This window comes from Palaemon carinicauda, chromosome 8, assembly GCF_036898095.1.
Source record: "Palaemon carinicauda isolate YSFRI2023 chromosome 8, ASM3689809v2, whole genome shotgun sequence".
NCBI classification, from domain to species: Eukaryota; Metazoa; Arthropoda; class Malacostraca; order Decapoda; family Palaemonidae; genus Palaemon; species Palaemon carinicauda.
Genome location: NC_090732.1, coordinates 142,912,747 through 142,932,103, shown reverse-complemented (window position 1 = coordinate 142,932,103; position 19,357 = coordinate 142,912,747). Strand labels below are relative to the sequence as shown.

The following is a 19,357-nucleotide window of genomic DNA, read 5'->3' as shown; positions in this document are numbered from 1 at the left end:
AGAAGTTGGAGAAAGCATATTCGTAAGAGTAAATCCAAGATATTTGGTAGAAAACACAGGGATAACACCGAGTTGTATAGCTACGCAAAAAGGAATACAGATGGCGTCGCGAGCGGCGCAGGGCACGCTTACGAAACGGGGAGGAGAGATACCTTACGAACGGCTCCCCCCTTTCTTATCGTTTTCGTTTTCTTGCCATTTGACCCCTACGAAGTGTTAACTCTGTTCGGGGTACAGATTGCCCTGTGGCGTGTCAAGAATACGTCCGCTGATATTTGCGATATCCCTGGGTCTTTTTTAGGGATATTCGCTCCAGGAGTTAGAATTCTGGGTACCTTAAGGTAAATTCTCTGGGAATATCGCCGTAGTTGTAATATACCCTAGGAAGCTACCTTAGAGGAACTTCCATCAGGACAACATGGCTTGAGCCCAAAAAAGGTTTGTATATGTGTAGAAACAAACCAAAGATATACTGTATAAGGAAAGAATACTTCAGTGATACCAGCTGGACTTTCTACTTCAATTTGTCACATTTATTGCCCTACTATACAATACAAAAGACAATTAATTTTGTCCCTAAATATTAAGAATACAATATATTTTTGTCACCAAGCAGCAGACAAAAGAGCACTTTATTAATCTGAGAAAATGGTAGAAATCTGCTGCTTGCAGATTAGAAATTGAAGAAGTAATTTCTTGTCTAAAACCTCAACAGAGCACTAATCTTCACTTGGTAATATCTTAAGAAATGTGTTTGCTTGGCTCTACAGTAACAACTACGTTGGTTGAGATTTCATCCTAAAAGAGGATCACCCAAACAGCCTTAAGCATACTGGACAAGAGGCTCATATTCTAACAAAATTGTCTAAAGTCACACAGAAGAGATTCTCCTTGCTCAGAAGTGATTCTGATAATTATGTCCATAAGCAGATGTCAAAGAGCTGGATCCTTCCTCTGCTAAAACAAACATGAGCTACGTCGCCCAAGGTCCACTGCATTATCCTTTGGACATTACACCTGACTAAAAGAGAGTTTCAACGCTAAGAAAGAGGAAGTAACTTGTGTTCAAAAGACACCTGGGACCACGAAACATATTGCCTAGTTTATGGTTCAGGAACGTAAATTGAACTCTGTCAAAATACAAGCTCCATTCTCAGGGATCAATATTAAATTCTCTATCTTTTTCCATTTATAAATTTCCCAAAATGGTATACAACAGGAGACACCATACCTTTATGTCATAAGGGTACAGTATGTTGTAGATGGGGTGCCCAACAATCCCCTGTAATAAGTTGTACAGCAAGGGCATCCTTATTAAATTGATGGCTAAACAAACTAATATGAGACTTCCTATTTTGGTCTGTCCACCTGATTTCATACAGTCAAATTGCTGAATGCATTTCTTTCCTGAAGACATATAGGACCAACAACAGGATTAGTGATGGAGCCTTAAAAAGTTAAAAACAATATTAAAATACACAAAGAATGATTAAAATCAAGGCTCAATAAAGGAATTTTGAAGGAAAATTAGAGGGAATTAGAAAGTGAAACTCAATGATACTCAACTACAACTGGAGTGGTCAACACCCAAATATTTGTGTGGAGCAACTCTCACAGAAGTTGATTGGCTTCAGAGTTTATACCATAATCTGAATAATGAATGAATGGATGTATAGAAATTGAACCATCAGACCTAGTGCCAGAGCAAGAGAGGCCCTTCAATGACATGGTGCAATTTCGAAAAATTCCCGATGTAGCACTTTGAAGTTAAAAGTTCAAAGAGCTTAAACAGTAAGACAGAAGTAATGAAGCACATTCAGAGATCAATTAAAAGGTTCAAAAGTAAGAGCAGCTACAAGATGCATGAACACCGGAAAGACCCTCTAGTAATGCCTGCAGCACACTGCATAAGTTATATTGTCAGGACTATTTCCATATGAAGCCTGAAAGCATATAAACACTAGCCCAATAAGCTAAATCCATACACTGATGGAGGTAGGATTGACCATAGGAAAACTTCATAGCATTTTTCATGTTTCCATGATGGACCAAAGACTAGGAAGAATCAGAAAAAGGTGAAGAACAGAAAAGGTGTTGCTTAAAGAAGGAAAGGAGGATGACAGAGAAACATGTATACATTTCACAGGAAGCTCCTTGCATGTTCGTATGCAAAGACCCAGGGGTCTCTATGACAGGAACAGCAGCAAGAAACATGGAAGAAGAAAGAACCTTGGATGATGTAATAGTAGGAGACTCACTGACCATAGCAAGGTGCATCCAGGATATGATTACAAGTGGCAAATTGAAGAGGAACACACAGATAGCAAACATATCCTATCACAAAGAGAGAGCAGTCTTCACTCTGACAAACAACCAAACCTCCAACCTTAGCAAGGGCCAAATGATGAAGAGTGATCATCAAGGGGAAATAAAATATTTATGAAAAAGCATCCCCAAACAGTTGTAAATGAGCCAAGAAGCATGGAACTGTAGACACTGAAGAATATCTGGCATTTCCAAGTCATAACACTTCATTATGAAAGTGACCTCTCTGTATTCTCCTGTAAAGGAAGCCACTATAATGATGCAAACTCATACAAAAGAATGTAAACAAGCATTGATGTTCAAGAGAACAACCAGCAAAAATAAGACTAAGACAACTAAGTTGATCTTAATATTAACCTGAAATTCAAGAACAGAAAGGTAAAAGATACAGTACCAACAAACATAAGTCAAAAGTTTTGAGAATAACAAAATACTTACAGGGACATATTAAAACAAAGGCAGCTGAAAGTAAGGTAGATATATGATTAAATAGCTAATACCCTTACTCACTTACCTTCACCAGTAACTACCCTGTTAACTAGTTACAATGAGTAAGCCACCTTATGTTAAGAATATTACAATATAAGAGCAGGTTTGTTTTCTTAACAAGGTGCAAACAAACTCATTAACAAAATATTAAAAGCTTTCATAATCTAATGTGGCTAGTCATGAGTAAAAGTTCTATAGTGCAAACAATTATTCGCCTTACCTTGCATATGTTTTGAAGTATATGTATCGTATTTTTAAAGTATCCAACATGAAAAACAGGTTTTGCAAGATCCAAGTACCCATAGTGACCAATGCATTCAGACAAATTCTTTGCACAAGTTTCACACGTCACATCCTTTTGGCTGGTCCCCTAAAATATAAAAAGGTTTACAAGAAAATTCTATGTAAAATGAAATAAATTTAATTGTATCATCACTAGCCATATACTTAAGGAAAAGAGAGCAGAGAAAGGAGGGGGACAGATGGCCACCTGGTCACTCATGGTTTTGAAAAAAAAAAAAAAGGTTGCTTTTTCTCAAATAAACATAGATTATAATGCCATTCAGTTAAAAGGGAGATTTTAAGGCTCTAATTATGACAAATCTTAATTCTTTTAATTCTTATTTTTCCTTGATATACAAACCAGAGCCTTTTATGTAGGTTTATTATCTGGGACAAGCTGCAGACGATAGTTGACGCTCGGTAACAAGGTAATTAAATGATGGTAGGTAGGTGATGAGTCGTGGATATCAGCTAGTCACCTATCAATAAGCCATCACTTGTGCTTTTTGCAAAAGAGATTATGCAAGGTGGTTGAAATGGGACATTAAATATAAATTGTCTTTGGAGCCTATGAGAATACAAACCATTACCCTTTAAGTAGGAGACTCACTCTTAGTTAGGATGACTTACAGCATTGACTGGCATAAAGAATAAGTGAAGTTGCAAACCTTTGCCACATCCCAAAGGAATGTGCTTACAGGTGAAGTCTGAAAGGCAATCAAATGCTTACCCAAAAATGTCGGACCTGTTAGGAAAATTAGGAGAGAACTAATTCCTGTAACCTTATAAACAGCAGGGTATACACATAGAAGCTGATAAGGCCCAGTGACAGAGTTTAGTTCACTTTAGGATGGTTTAGGGAATGCCTGTGTTTTCCATTTTGTGAATGGGAAATAAAGGTTGGTAGACAGCACTTACCAAGGATGACTAAAATTTATCACTATTATAAGGCGAGAGATAAAATGCAAAAGTAACAAGATCTATGAAATGAATTGAGAAGGTTATGGAATATGGAAGTAGAAGTGCCAATAATCATAGAAGCACTCAGGACCATTCCCAAATAATTGAAAATTGATCTAGAGAAGGTAGGAGCCAATATAGCCTTAGGACTAATGAAAAAGAGCATGCTATTGGACACAGTACTTATAGTGAGAAAAGGGATAGATTCCTAAGGTAGATGGGTGTAACCCGGAACCCCACACTATAAACTACCAGTCTCTGAAGACAGTGATTAACAATAGAAAATAATAATAGTGCTCAACAACCATTGCCACTACCCTTTGTTTAAGAGAGGATGGACAAACCACATTATTAGAACTAATATTTGTACAAGTTCTTGGTTGTGTGGCTTTCCTTTTTTGCCAGACCAACATAAATACAGGTTGAGCTATCTACAGGTGAAACCAAAGTTCTTCATGAACCAGGTTAAGCTTAACTCAAACACAAGCTAATTTTATGTAGGTTTACCCTTTGAAAACCTGATGAATTCACTCAGAGAACTTGATGCTAAAAGTGGAGATACCAAACTCACCTTCTACTTGAAGAGGAAGCTGTAGTTAAAAAGTGACCTGATTGTGGAGTCGGGGAGACACCACGGAGGATTTTCCATTATTCTATGCCCAATTCCTTAAGAAAGAGAAAAGGTCAGACTTGCACTGTGACAGAATACCTACTTGAACTTTGCAAGAGATAAGGAAGAGGTAGTCACCAAACCAAAAGTCAGACAGAGAGACACAGATATATAATCTATTAATCATAATCAAGACAAGCAAATTTAACAGAATACTGTATATAAAAAAAAAAAAAAACAACTTGCCTGGGAAGGTTAAACTGTCATAGGGTAACCTTCACCACAAAATATATATATATATATATATATATATATATATATATATATATATATATATATATATATATATATATATATATATATATATATATATATATATATATATATATATATATATATATATATATATATATATATATATATATATATATATATATATATATATATATATATATATATATATATATATATATATATATATATATATATATATATCAAAAAAATTTTTTTTCTTCCTCTTGTTTTTTTGAAATGGTGTATTGGGCAGGCTTAATAGAAGGGCCATGGATGCCTGGTGGTTTATCAAGAGGTTGTCTTTTCCTTTTTCTGATTCTTTTTCTTCTCAAAACCATCCTTACTGTCCTCCCTTCAGTTGAAGTGGCTATCCTGGAGGGTATTTAGCCTTGCATGGTGTATCGGCTCCTCCATGTTGACCAGTTTTTCCGACTTTTTACTATAGTCTATGGGTATCATTAATCACTTTGTTTATAATTCTGTACGTATTGATTTTGTTATAATTCTTGTTAATATAGTTTTTAAGTATGATGTCTCTTTTTTATTTCTATTAATTCTTATGCTGTCTGGAGACATTGAGTGAAATCCGGGACCAGTACGTCCTAGATTTCGTCAATGTCGTCTTCTGTATTGCAATATTCGTGGTCTTCATGCAAATATCCAAGACCTTACAGTTGCGTCCAGACAGTATGATATTCTTTTGTGCTCAGAAACTTTGGTTTCTAATATGAGGCACTCATCTGAGCTCCTTATAACTGGTTTTAAGAAGCCAATAATGTTGAAACGTGATGCCATCCCTAGGGCCAGGGGAATGGCGGTGTATATTAGGACAGAGTACCCTGCTTCTCATAAGTCCTGCTATCAATGTGGATGTCATGAGATTCAGGTAATAAAAGTTTGTGGCAGGCATAACAACTTTTATTTATGTTCGATCTACCGGAATCCAGACATGGATGATTCTATCTTCGATTGTCTTCTTACCATTATGACTAAGATACAAGAAGATGATAGAGAGGCTTCTTTTGTCTTTGTTGGTGATTTTAATGCTCACCATAGGGAGTGGTTAGGTTCTATCTCTCCTACCGATCGCCATGGCTTAAGAGCTTTAGACTTTGCCTCTGAATCAGGCTGTGAGCAAATCATAAATGAACCCACTCACAGGTCTGGTAATTGCTTGGACCTTGTATACACTGACTCCCCTGGCGTTATAACTGGTAAGGTTGCTTCTCCAGTCGGGACATCTGATCATGCCTTGATTTCATTATTAGTGAAGACTGAGCAGCCTGTCCCTGATATATCATATTCTTGTAAAATTTATATGAAATCCCAAGCAGACTGGAATGGGATTTTACATGATCTTTTGTGCTTGAATTGGTCACAATTATATAATAGTGTAGATCCTGTTGTCCCTTTGAATGAGAATCTAGTCAACATAATTGATAGGCGTATCCCTTCTCGTGTGCTAAAGTACCGAGTGAAGGACAAACCGTGGTTCAATGATGATTGTAGACGGGCTCTTTTGGAGAAGCAGGAGGCCTATCAACTTTGGAAGGGTAACAGATCAGATTTGACCTGGAACAACTATACTCAGCTTCGAGCTTTTGCTCAGAGAGTTTATGCCTCAACTGAAAAGGAGTACAATTTAACCATAAAAGAAACACTTTCTGGTACAACTCAGGAACATAAATGGTGGTCTACCCTTAAATCTGCACTCTTTGGTGTAGATGCAACAGTTCCTCCTTTACTTAAACCAGATGGCTCAGTCACTCACTGTCCAAAGGAAAAGGCAACACTTTTGGCTGATGTTTTTGACAGTAAACAGAGTAATGAAAAACTTGAACTTCCTCATTCCTGTTTTCCTGAGGCTAAACTAACTAGTTTAGCTTTTCGATCTCGTGAGATTAAAGCTCTGTTGATGGACCTTGATGCTTATGGAGGTGTAGACCCAAATGGTATTTTTCCTTTGTTTTTTATAAAGACAGCAGATTTCTTAGCTCCAAAGTTATCTGTTATTTTGCGCAAGTTAGTAAGAAGAGGAGCTTTTAGCACTAGTTGGAGAATTGGTAATGTTACTCCTCTATGTAAATATGTTTGTGGTAGCTCAAGTCCCACTGATTACCGCCCAATTTCCATAACTCCCATATTATCTAAAGTTTTTGAACGTCTTCTGGCAAAACGTCTTAATAGGTTTGCTGAAGGTAATCATCTACTCCCTAGTTTGCAATTTGGTTTTCGTAAAGGCCTTGGAGCATGTGATGCCCTTCTTACAATCTCCAATGTTGTACAGAAATCCCTTGATTGTGGTCGGGAAGTTCGTATGATTGGCCTTGATTTTAGTGCTGCCTTTGACCGTGTTAATCACGAGGCCCTTATTTTCAAACTGAAACAGTTGGGAGTGGGTGGGTCGTTTCTTAGCATTATTACTGATTTTTTAAGTAATAGATCTCAAAGAGTTGTTGTTGATGGGCACCATAGTGATTATAGGAATGTGATATCCGGTGTTCCACAGGGTAGTGTTCTTGGCCCATTACTTTTCATACTATATACACATGACATGTGGTTTGGCCTAGAAAATAAGCTTGTTGCATATGCAGATGATGCTACTCTCTTTGCATCAATTCCATCTCCTGAATGTAGATCTAGGGTTGGTGAATCCCTTAATAGAGATTTAGCTAGAATTAGTGCATGGTGCAAATTATGGGGTATGAAGTTGAATCCTAACAAAACTCAAAGTATGATTGTAAGTAGGTCAAGGACGGTGGTTCCTCAACATCCGGATCTCAGTATTGATAATGTTTCTTTAAATATGTATGACTCTTTCAAAATTTTAGGTGTGATTCTCAACAGAAAATTTACTTTTGAGAAACATATAAGGTCTGTGTCTTCTTCAATTTCACAAAAAATAGGCTTATTGAGAAAGTCTTTCAAGATTTTCGGTGATCAATCTATTCTGAAGAAGTGTTTTAATTCTTTCATTCTACCTTGTTTTGAGTATTGTTCTCCTGTCTGGTCTTCAGCTGCTGATTCTCATCTTAATTTGTTGGACAGAAACTTACGGTCTATTAAATTTCTTATTCCTAATCTAGATATTAATCTCTGGCACCGTCGTTCAATTAGTTCATTATGTATGTTGCATAAGATTTTTCACAACTCTGACCATCCTTTACATTCAGATCTCCCTGGACAATTCTATCCTGTTCGTAATACTAGGCAGGCAGTTAATTCTAATAGCCAGGCCTTCTCCATCACGAGGCTCAATACTACGCAGTACTCTAGAAGTTTTATTCCATCTGTGACCAAGTTGTGGAATGATCTTCCTAATCGGGTGGTTGAATCAGTAGAACTTCAAAAGTTCAAAGTTGGAGCAAATGCTTTTTTGTTGACCAGGCAGACATAGTCTTTTTATAGTTTATTTATGACATATTTGTTTTTGATGTTGTTGATAGTTTATTATATGACATGTCTGTTTTGACGTTGTTTCTTATTTAAGAATATTTATTGTTAATTTGTTCTCTTCATTTATTTATTTCCTTATTTCCTTTCCTCACTGGGCTATTTTTCCCTGTTGGAGCCCCTGGGCTTATAGCATCTTGCTTTTCCAACTAGGGTTGTAGCTTGGATAGTAATAATAATAATAATAATAATGATAACAAAACACAAATATATAGGTACCTGGTAAGGAAGTTGACTTAGACGATTACTCTGCCTTGTTAGTGTGTCTTCCTCACGAAGCCCAGCAATCCTCTTAGGATGCTGAAAGACTCCCAAGAGCTATAGTATCAAGGGCTGCAACCCATACAACAGGACCTCATCAAACCCCTAATCTGGGCGCTCTCAAGAAAGGACTTTGACCACCCGTCAAATCAACCAGGATGCGAAAGGCTTCTTAGCCTTCCGTACAACCCAAAAACAAGATTAAAAACATTTCAAGAGACAGATTAAAAGGATATTGGAATTAGGGTAATGTAATGGTAGAACCCTCACCCACTACTGCACTCGCTGCAACGAATGGACCCAGTGTGTAGCAGTCCTCGTAAAGAGTCTGGACATCTTTTAAGTAAAATGACGCGAATACCGACTTGCTTCTCCAAAAGGTCGCGTTCATAATACTTTGCAGAGATCTATTTTGCTTAAAGGCCACGGAGGTTGCTATACCTCTTACTTCGTGCGTCTTAACCTTAAGCAAACATCGGTCTTTCTCATTCAAGTGAGAATGAGCCTCTCGTATTAAAAATCTGATAAAATATGACAAAGCATTCTTTGACATAAGCAATGATGGTTTCTTAACTGAGCACCATAATGCCTCAGATCTACCTCGTAAGGACTTAGTACGGGCTAAGTAGAACTTAAGAGCTCTAACTGGACATAGCACTCTTTCCAGTTCGTTGCCTACGATCTCTGATAAGCAAGGTATATCAAAAGATTTAGGCCAAGGACGAGAAGGCAGTTCATTTTTGGCCAGGAAACCAAGTTGAAGTGAACATGTGGCTTTTTCTGTAGAAAAGCCGATGTTCTTACTGAAGGCATGAAGTTCACTGACCCTTTTTGCCGAAGCCAAGCACACTAGGAAAAGCGTCTTGAGGGTGAGATCCTTCAGGGAGGCTGAATGTAATGACTCAAACCTGTCTGACATAAGGAACCTAAGGACCACGTCTAAGTTCCATCCAGGAGTCGCCAAACGACGTTCCTTAGAGGTCTCGAAAGACTTAAGGAGATCTTGGAGATCTTTATTGTTGGAAAGATCTAAGTCTCTATGACGAAAGACCGAAGCCAACATGCTCCTGTAGCCCTTAATCGTGGGAGCTGAGAGGGAGCGAACATTTCTCAGATGTAAAAGAAAATCTGCGATTTGGGCTACAGAGGTACTGGACGAGGACACAGATGCTGACTTGCACCAGTCTCGAAAGACTTCCCACTTCGACTGGTATACTCTAATGGTAGCTCTCCTCACTCTTGCAATCGCACTGGCTGCCTCCTTCGAAAAGCCTCGAGCTCTTGAGAGTCTCTCGATAGTCTGAAATCAGTCAAACGAAGCGCGGGGAGGCTTTGATGAACATTCTTTACGTGGGGCTGACGTAATAGATCTACCCTTAGAGGAAGACTTCTTGGAAAGTCTACCAGCCATTGAAGTACCTCAGTGAACCACTCTCTCGCGGGCCAGAGGGGAGCAACCAACATCAACCTTGTCCCTTCGTGAGAGGCGAACTTCTGCAGTACCTTGTTGACAATCTTGAATGGTGGGAATGCATATAAGTCCAGATGAGACCAATCCAGTAGAAATGCGTCTATGTGTATTGCTTCTGGATCTGGGACTAAAGAGCAATAGATTGGAAGCCTCTTGGTCATCGAGGTGGCAAAGAGGTCTGTGGTGGGTTGACCCCAAGTCGCCCAAAGACTCTTGCACACGTCCTTGTGGAGGGTCCATTCCGTGGGAATCACCTGACCCCTCCGACTGAGACAGTCTGCCAAGACGTTCAAGTCCCCCTGGATAAATCTCGTTAACAGGGAGATGCCTCGATTTCTTGACCAAATGAGCAGGTCCCTTGCGATCTCATACAGCTTGAGGGAGTGTGTGCCTACTTGCTTGGAGATGTACGCCAAAGCTGTGGTATTGTCGGAGTTGACCTCTACCACTTTGTTTCGAAGGAGACTTTCGAATTTCATCAAGGCCAAGTGGACTGCCAATAGCTCCTTGCCGTTGATGTGCATGCTCTTCTGACTTGAGGTCCACAGACCTGAGCATTCCCGACCGTCCAGGGTCGCACCCCAACCCAAATCCGACGCGTCTGAGAACAACACGTGGTTTGGGTTCTTGACTGCTAGGGATAGTCCCTCTCTCAGACTGATATTGTCGTTCCACCATTTCAGGCATGCCTTTACTGGTTCGGAGACCGGGATTGATACCGTCTCTAACGTCTTGTCCTTGTTCCAGTGAAAGGCTAGATAGAACTGGAGAGGCCGAAGGTGTAGTCTTCCTAGCGAGACAAACTGCTCCAGGGATGATAGAGTCCCTACGAGACTCATCCAATTCCTGACTGAACACCGTTCTCTCTTCAGCATTAGTTGGACTTTGAGCAGGGCTTGATCTATTCGGGTGGCAGACGGAAAAGCCCGAAAAACTGGACTGCGAATCTCCATCCCTAAATATAGAATAGTCTGGGATGGGATCAGTTGGGACTTTTCTAGGTTGACCAAAAGTCCCAATTCCTTGGTCAGACCCAACGTCCAATGAAGATCCTGCAGACAGCGATGACTGGACGATGCCCTGAGAAGCCAGTCGTCCGAGTACAGGGAGGCTCGGATTCCCGATAAATGGAGGAATTTTGCCACATTCCTCATGAGCCTCGTAAATACGAGAGGAGCAGGACTGAGGCCAAAGCACAGGGCCCGAAACTGGTATACCACATTCCTGAAAACAAACCTCAGAAACGGTTGGGAATCCGGGTGTATAGGAATGTGGAAGTACGCATCTCGTAGGTCGAGAGAGACCATCCAGTCTCCCTTTCTGACCGCTGCTAAGACGGACTTCGTGGTCTCCATAGTGAACTTTGTTTTCGTAACAAAAACGTTGAGTGCACTGACGTCTAGCACCGGTCTCCAACCTCCTGTATTCTTTGGGACTAGGAAGAGACGGTTGTAAAACCCCGGTGATTGAAGGTCCGAGACTTTGACCACCGCTCCCTTCTCTAGCAACAGAGACACTTCTTGGTTTAGGGCTTGTCTCTTTGACTCCTCTCGGTACCTGGGAGAGAGGTCTATGGGAGTTGTCACTAGAGGAGGTTTGCGTACAAACGGAATTTTGTACCCCTCTCTGAGCAACCGAACAGACTCTTGGTCTGCGCCCCTCTTCTCCCAGGCCTGCCAGAAGCTCTTCAATCTGGCTCCTACCGCTGTCTGAGGCTGTGGGCAGTCAGACTCTGCCACGTGAGGACTTGGCTCCTCTCTTCTTACCTCTCTTTCCCTCGGCACGAGCGCTTCCCTTGCTGGGAGCTCTGCCACGAAAGGGCGGGATAATTCTGGATGCCGGAGTCTCGATCCTGGGTCTTACAGCAAAGGATGTAGAAGGAGTCCCTTTGCGAGCAGAGGACGCCATCAAGTCATGGGTGTCCTTCTCCACAAGCGAAGAAGCTATATCCTTAACCAGTTGTTGCGGAAACAAGGACGCTGATAAGGGAGCAAAGAGCAGTTCTGATCTCTGACAGGGAGTAACTCCTGGCGAAACAAAAGAGCAAAGGGAATCTCGCTTCTTTAAGACTCCCGACGTAAATGTGGAGGCGAGCTCATTGGAACCATCGCGGATGGCTTTATCCATACATGACATGATAAGTAAGGAAACATCTCCGTCAGCAGACGAGATTTTCCTACTTAAAGCTCCTAATGACCAGTCAAGAAAGTTGAATACTTCAAAGGCCCTGTATACGCCTTTAAGCAGATGGTCAAGGTCCCAGGAGGACCAACTAATCTTCGAGCGTCTCATGGCCAGGCGGCGGGGAGAGTCTACGAGGCTTGAGAAGTCACCCTGGGCAGAGGCAGGGACTCCCAAGCCGAGAACTTCTCCCGTGGCATACCAGACACTCGATCTAGAAGAAAGCTTAGAAGGAGGGAAGGCAAAGGCCGTCTTCCCCAAACTCCTCCTGGTATCCAACCAGTCGCCTAAAAGTCGTAAAGCCCTCTTGAAAGAGCGAGAAAGCACTAGCTTAGTAAAGGCTGGCATGTTAGCAGGTAAGCCTAGAGCAAACTCAGACGGTGGCGAACGAGGAGCAACGGTAACAAAGAGATTGGGAAAAAGATCCTTGAAAATCAACATGATCTTCTTAAAGTCCATCGAAGGAGGAACCGTCTTAGGTTCGTCTACATCTGAAGGATGATCATCATGATGAGGATCAGCAACGTCCTCATCTGAAGGATCTTCGTCCGACAACTGCTGATTGATTGATTGATTGATTGAAAGTTTTCTGGCATCCTGACATCTAAGGTCATTGACGCCGATACCATTTACTGTATATGAAAATTAAAAGCAAATTCAATTAAAACCATAAAAATTAAGAAGTCATTACAATAGTTAAATAGTTTTCAGAAGACCTGCTTCTGAAATAAATCTAAAAATTCCGCTCGCATAGTAAGACACATCATGTCCAAGAATCTTGGCAAGGATAAACCTGCCATCCTCACCTCGAGCCTCAAACAGATATCTATTTCTTAAGTTGGTAAAATTAGGGCATTCGGTCAACAAATGCCTCACTGTTAAAGGTACTAAGCAGTCCTCGCAATACGGTTGGTGTTGGCCCTTCAACAGAAACTCGTGTGTCAACCGTGTGTGACCAATACGGAGACGACAAAGAGTCGTCTCCCATTTTCGGGGAATCATGTTATACCTCCAAGGTGATATGATATTTGTTACTTCCCTCATTTTATTGCCATCTTGACTATCCCAGTGCTGTTGCCATTTATCACATACCAATTTCTTGATGTAAGGTAGGAAATCGTTACATGGAATGGGATACCTCCTTGGTAGCAACTCGGATGCCGCATTCTTCGCCAGTAAATCTGCCTTCTCATTCCCAGACACACCTACATGTGCTGGAACCCAACAAAATCGAACAGTTATACCTTTCCGTCCAATAATAAAAAGCCATTCTAAAATCTTTAAAACTAGAGGGTTACTAGAATTAAAAACTTCTAAAGCTTGAAGAACACTCCTTGCATCACTAAAAATTGTAAAATTACCCTCCTTTTCCAAAGCTATTTTCTCAATAGCGGTTAATATGCCATACAGTTCGGCAGTAAATATGGAAGCTGTTAGAGGAAGTGCACCTCTACAATTAAAATCATTACTATGTACTCCAAATCCAACGCCAGCATCAGATTTGGAGCCATCAGTATATATAAAAGTCGATCCCCTATGTTCTTCGACATGTTCCATAAAAAGAGACCTGGATTCTAAGTCAGTCAAATTCTTCTTAACTCCAATAAAGTATCTACAAAAAGATATGTCAGGTAATTTCCATGGAGGCGTTGATGATAGCTTGAATGGAAGCACCTTATTTCTAATCATATCCAGATTGTTTAATAATTGGTTAACCCGAAACCCAAAAGGTTGAGGAGATTTTGGGTGCAACTCAAAGTAGGTTGAGTTCCTTACAAGGCTTGCAGTTTGAAAGGCTGAAGAATTGGGGAGTCTTTGCAATCTAAACCAATACCGAATAATAGAGGACATTCGGTAAAGGTCCAGAGGCAACTCCCCAGCATCAACAAGGAGACTTGTGATAGGGGATGTTCTAAAGGCTCCTGTGGACAATCTAATGCTAGCATGATGTATTGAATCTAGTATTTTTAACCGGCTTGGGGTTGCTGAGGAGTATATTTCGCATCCATAACTAATTTTGGAAAATATCAAGGCCTTGTATAATTTTAAAATTGTATTGCGGTCTGCCCCCCATGATGTATGGGACAAGACTTTTAAAAGATTCATAGCTTCAACACATTTAGCTTTTAATGTTTTTAAGTGAGAAACCCATGTAAGCCTACAATCAAATATCAACCCTAAAAATTTGGCTTCACTTGCACATGGGATCCGTTGACCTTTGATGTATATATCCGGGTCTGGATGTACTCCCCGTATACGACAGAAATGGACAATTGTAGTTTTACTTGTTGAGAACTTAAATCCATTCATATCGGCCCAATGGATAATTTTATCAATAGAGAGTTGGATTTTTCTCTCAACCATTGCCATTCTGGCTCCAGCAAATGATATGGAGAGATCATCCACAAATAATGTTGCAAGAACATCCCGGGGAATGACTGAGGATATCCCATTAATTGCTAGTGCAAAAAGGGTTACACTCAGCACACTCCCCTGAGGAACTCCTTCTTCCTGGCATTTACTTTGTGATAGAGCTTCCCCAACTCTCACTTGGAAAACTCTATGTGAAAGAAATGACTGGATGAATAGTGGTAGCTCACCTCTCAATCCGCACTCATGGATTCTTTTAAGTATACCGTATCTCCATGTGGTATCATATGCCTTTTCAAGATAAAAAAAAACTGTAACATGGTGCTGTTTGGAAGCAAAGGCTTCACAAATGGAGGACTCAAGTTGTATCAGCACATCAGTCGTTGAGTGCATTTTCCTGAATCCACATTGAATGGGTGATAAAATATTCTTCTTTTCAAGGTACCAAATCAGTCTTGCATTGACCATCTTCTCCATGATTTTACATAAACAAGATGTCAATGCAATAGGTCGGTAGTTTGCTGCTAAAAACTTGTCCTTACCGGGTTTTAAAAAGGCTAAAATAATGGCTAGTTCCCAAACACTTGGATAACTATGATCATGCCATATTCTATTAAAAATACTTAAAATAAATAACTTTGTATTATAAGGTACATGTTTAATCATTGCATATGGAATTCCATCGGGTCCAGGGGCTGTATCGTTACAAGTAGCAAGAGCAGAATCAAATTCTCTTTCAGTAAAAGGAGAATTGTATGACTCTTGCTTTCTTGTTGCGAAGTTTAAAACTTTCTTTTCTTCATTGCTCCTATACTGGTGACCAGGAGCTGCTTGACACTTGCACGATACATTTGAGAAATGGTCAGCCAGGGCATTGCTAACTTCGGTTGCTCCAGTCATATACTGGCCATTTATCTTTAACACTGGTGGTGGGTTTGGGGTGAATTTTCCTGCTATCTTTTTTACTTTCCTCCACACAGATGATGTTGGTGTTCTACTGTTAATGGAGGAAACAAAGGACATCCAAGACTGGCGCCTAGCTTCTTTCATGGCACGGCGGAACTGTGCTCTACATTTCTTGTATATGACTAAATTCTCCTCATTACGGCGCATGCGCAATCGAGTTAAAGACTTTCTTGTGGCTCTGTGCAGGGCAGTTAGTTCTGACGACCACCAGGGGACTGGTCGTCGTCTGAATATCCCAGTTGTTTTGGGAATGGAATTCACTCCTGCTGTGTGAAGAGTTCCATTAAGTAAGTCTATGGCATCATCAACACTTTCAAACTGTTCTGCATTTCCTTCAATTTCACTTAACTCCCGAAATCTATTCCAGTCCGCCTTATCAAGATTCCATCGAGGTGATCTTTGTAAAGGTGGACCATTGTTGGTGTTTATAATGATTGGTGCATGATCACTAGTATGCCAATCATCTAATGTTCTCCAATTAAAATCGAGAAGACAGTTAGAGCTTGCAACTGATAGGTCAATGCAGGACAAGGTACCTGTCTGTACATGAAAATGTGTGGGCTCTCCTGTATTGAGGAGTCCGACATCTTCATTCTCCAAAATTGACGATATAATATTACCCCTTGCATTTGCTAAAACATCACCCCATAAAGGATGTCTACTATTAAGGTCTCCTAGTAAGAGAAAGGGTTGTGGGAGTTGTTTAATCACCTCTACTATATTATCATATGAGATGTTATCATTTGGAGGCAAGTAAAGAGAACAGATTGTGTATTTTCTTCCTATATCAATCTGTACAGCCACTGCCTGCAGAGGGGTACAGATAGACAAAGATATTTGGGGAACATCTCGACGAATGTATATAAGACTTCCCCCATGGCTCCCTGCTCGTTGATCATATGGTGTCCTATAGCTAACATACTCTCGAGGACAAGGAGTATTAGCATCGAGCTTGCTTTCTTGTAGACATACTGTTATAGGGGAGTGCTCACGTATGAGGAGCTTAAGTTGTTCATATTTCGCCCTTAAACCCTGGCAATTCCATTGCAGAATGGAGGAAAAAACTATGTTTTATTTTTTGGAAGACACCTTAGATGAAGTCTTCCCAATGGCACTATTTGATCTAACAATGTTTCCCGGAGGTAACTCTAGAGAGGATCTTGATATAGTGGGTTTTGTGTTTCTCTTTTTCTTTGTGTCCTTTTGATCTAATTGTTGAGGAGGATGGTGGACCTCAACTTGAATTTCTGATTGGTTCAATTTACCTTCTAGTTGTTCAGAAACATCAGCAGACAAGATATCATATTTATTGGAAGTCGTGACTTTAATGTTTCTTATGGTAGGAGGAGAGAGGGAGGGAGGTCTCTCTCTTTTTCGATTAAAAGGTTGTGATCTGTCAGGTTTTTGCACCTTCCCCACTACGGGTTCACCAGGTAAATTGGTTTCGAGTGCAACCTCCATCAGATCAGGCAAGGAAACGGCCTGTGAGAGGTTTGTACTATTGTTTAAAATCGGAGTAGTTGGCTTTTGAATAATTTTCAGATCTTTAAGTGTCCGTTTTGATTTTTCCACAATTTCTGGATATAGATTTTTGATGGGACTTTCAACCTCTTTAACTACTTTCATTTGTTTCTTTATCTTAGAAGTAGAGATATAATTTTCGTCTGTGTGGTTTGACAAGTTTTCTTCAGAACCATTGAAAAAGGTTGCCCTGGTCTTATTTGCTTTTCAAGAGCTCTTTTACGAGCCTCTTTAAAAGTAACCCTTTCCATGGTCCTAATGGCCTGGATTTCTTTTTCAAAAATAAACTTTACACAGCTTTTAGATGTAGCTGGGTGTGCTTCCCCACAATGTATGCAATTAGGGTTTTCTATGCATACTCCATGACTACTTTTTCCACAGTTGGCACAAACAGCTGGCTTATTGTTTAGTTTTTCTTTACATTTCTGGCTTAAATGGCCATACATTTGGCAATGATAACATCGCAATGGTGACGGGATATATGGTTTTACCTTCAAAGATAGCCATCCAGCTTTTATAACATTTGGTAATCGGCATTGATCAAATGTTATAATCAGAGTAGCAAGAGGGATACGTTGTTCTCCAACTCTCTTTCTCATTCTGACTACTTTAACTACTCCTTGACTTTTCAGTTCATCCTCTATTTCTTTCTCCTCTATATCCAACAATTCTGGAGCATATATCACACCTCTACTCTGGTTGAAAGTAGGGTGTGAAACGCATTTTACGCTATGACCATTCAATTTTGTAAGTGTTTTTAACCTTTCACCTTGTAATGGGGAGAGTGTCTCTATCAAGAGACTTCCATTTCCCTGGGGTAAAATTTTTGGCTGCCCTCCACATAAATTAACTATTTCTCTATTAGCTTTAAAAACATTTATACGCTCATTTCTTCCGTTTTCAAATTCCAAGATAAAAAAATTTTCATAATTCACTACTTCATAGTGACCAGGTAATACTTCTACTTTTCTATATCTTTCTGTACTGTCATCATTTTTCACTCTCTCTCTCTTCTTCTCTAGCGTTTTATTATTCACATGACGTGAATAAGGTTCTAACGTTACAATGTTAGAACCCGAGTTGGAGCTGTCTGTACCGAGGTCCATGTTTGTATTTTCCAGGTCGTCAACAGAGGTGTTGGGTTTTTTTTGGAAAAGCAAGCCGGGTTATCCACCTCTTATCGGAGGATGTCAGTCCTCCTATCCCATGTGGCCCAACACGAGAAGAGGCTTCAGCGGGGACCAGTCCTCTATTAGAGAGGGGCTGCCTCTCTTAAGGTGGGCGTACACTGGTCAGTGGGGGTAGTTAGCCCCTCCCACCGTCGACTCCAATGCCTGGCGTCACCCATTACCCGCAAATATGGGTGACTTAAGACCGGATCACTGGAGCCCGACTCTTAACAGACTTGGTCTGCACCCAATGGGGTCTGCCAGAGGGTGATGGCGTCTAAATTGGCACAGGTTGAGATGGAATGCACCCCATCCCACACTCTGCCAAATACAAAGCGGCATCCAAAGTAAAATCGAACATGCCAAAGTCGTCAACAATATCGAGCCCAAAAGGAAGAGATGGGAGAAAAAAAGAAATAATCAAAAGTAAAAGAGAAAGTGCTGACTGATTTAGTTGAATCGACAGCTGGGCACCGAGGTCCAATGGGAAGTAGTTCCCACTGTTCATTAGAGCCCAGCTGCTAATCCCTAAGCCCCCCATCCTCGTCAAGGCTTCAGCATCTGGGGGGCCGACAACTGCTGAGTAACAAGCAAAGGGGAGACCTGCCTTGGTGGCAATGCTTGATACGCAGAGTCCACATGCACTGGTGCATCAGAAGCAGTCCAGGACGCTACGTCATGTAACTGCTTAACAGCCTGACTGTCAACGACAACAGGAGCGGGAGGACGCTCGACGTCAACTCGAGACTGCCTTGACTGCCTAGACTGAGCAGTCAAAACAACTCTTGACTGCGGTGCTTGACGCTCAGCGTCAAAACAAGTCAACTCCGCTGGTTGGCGATCGTCCTGAACGTCAACAAGAGCATTAGGAAGCAGCTGAACGTCCACATGCGGCTGAAAGTCAACACGGGACTGCATCGAGTAAGGCTCTACAAAGCGTGACTGACGTGACTTAGTAACGCCAACGTCAACAGGACGAGCAAAGGCTCGTTTTGGCGGCTGAAG

General features: G+C 40.7%; 1 protein-coding gene across 4 annotated transcripts in view; it reads right to left on the bottom strand.

Moving 5' to 3' along the window:
- Polr3A (RNA polymerase III subunit A) overlaps window positions 1-19,357 on the bottom strand; it is a 342,849-nt gene that overhangs the window by 222,987 nt on the left and 100,505 nt on the right. For all 4 annotated transcript variants that reach the window (XM_068379133.1, XM_068379131.1, XM_068379132.1 and 1 more), the window contains exon 3: window positions 3,035-3,184. In XM_068379133.1, coding sequence (XP_068235234.1) covers window positions 3,035-3,184 — 150 coding nt within the window. The remainder of the gene's footprint in view (window positions 1-3,034; window positions 3,185-19,357) is intronic.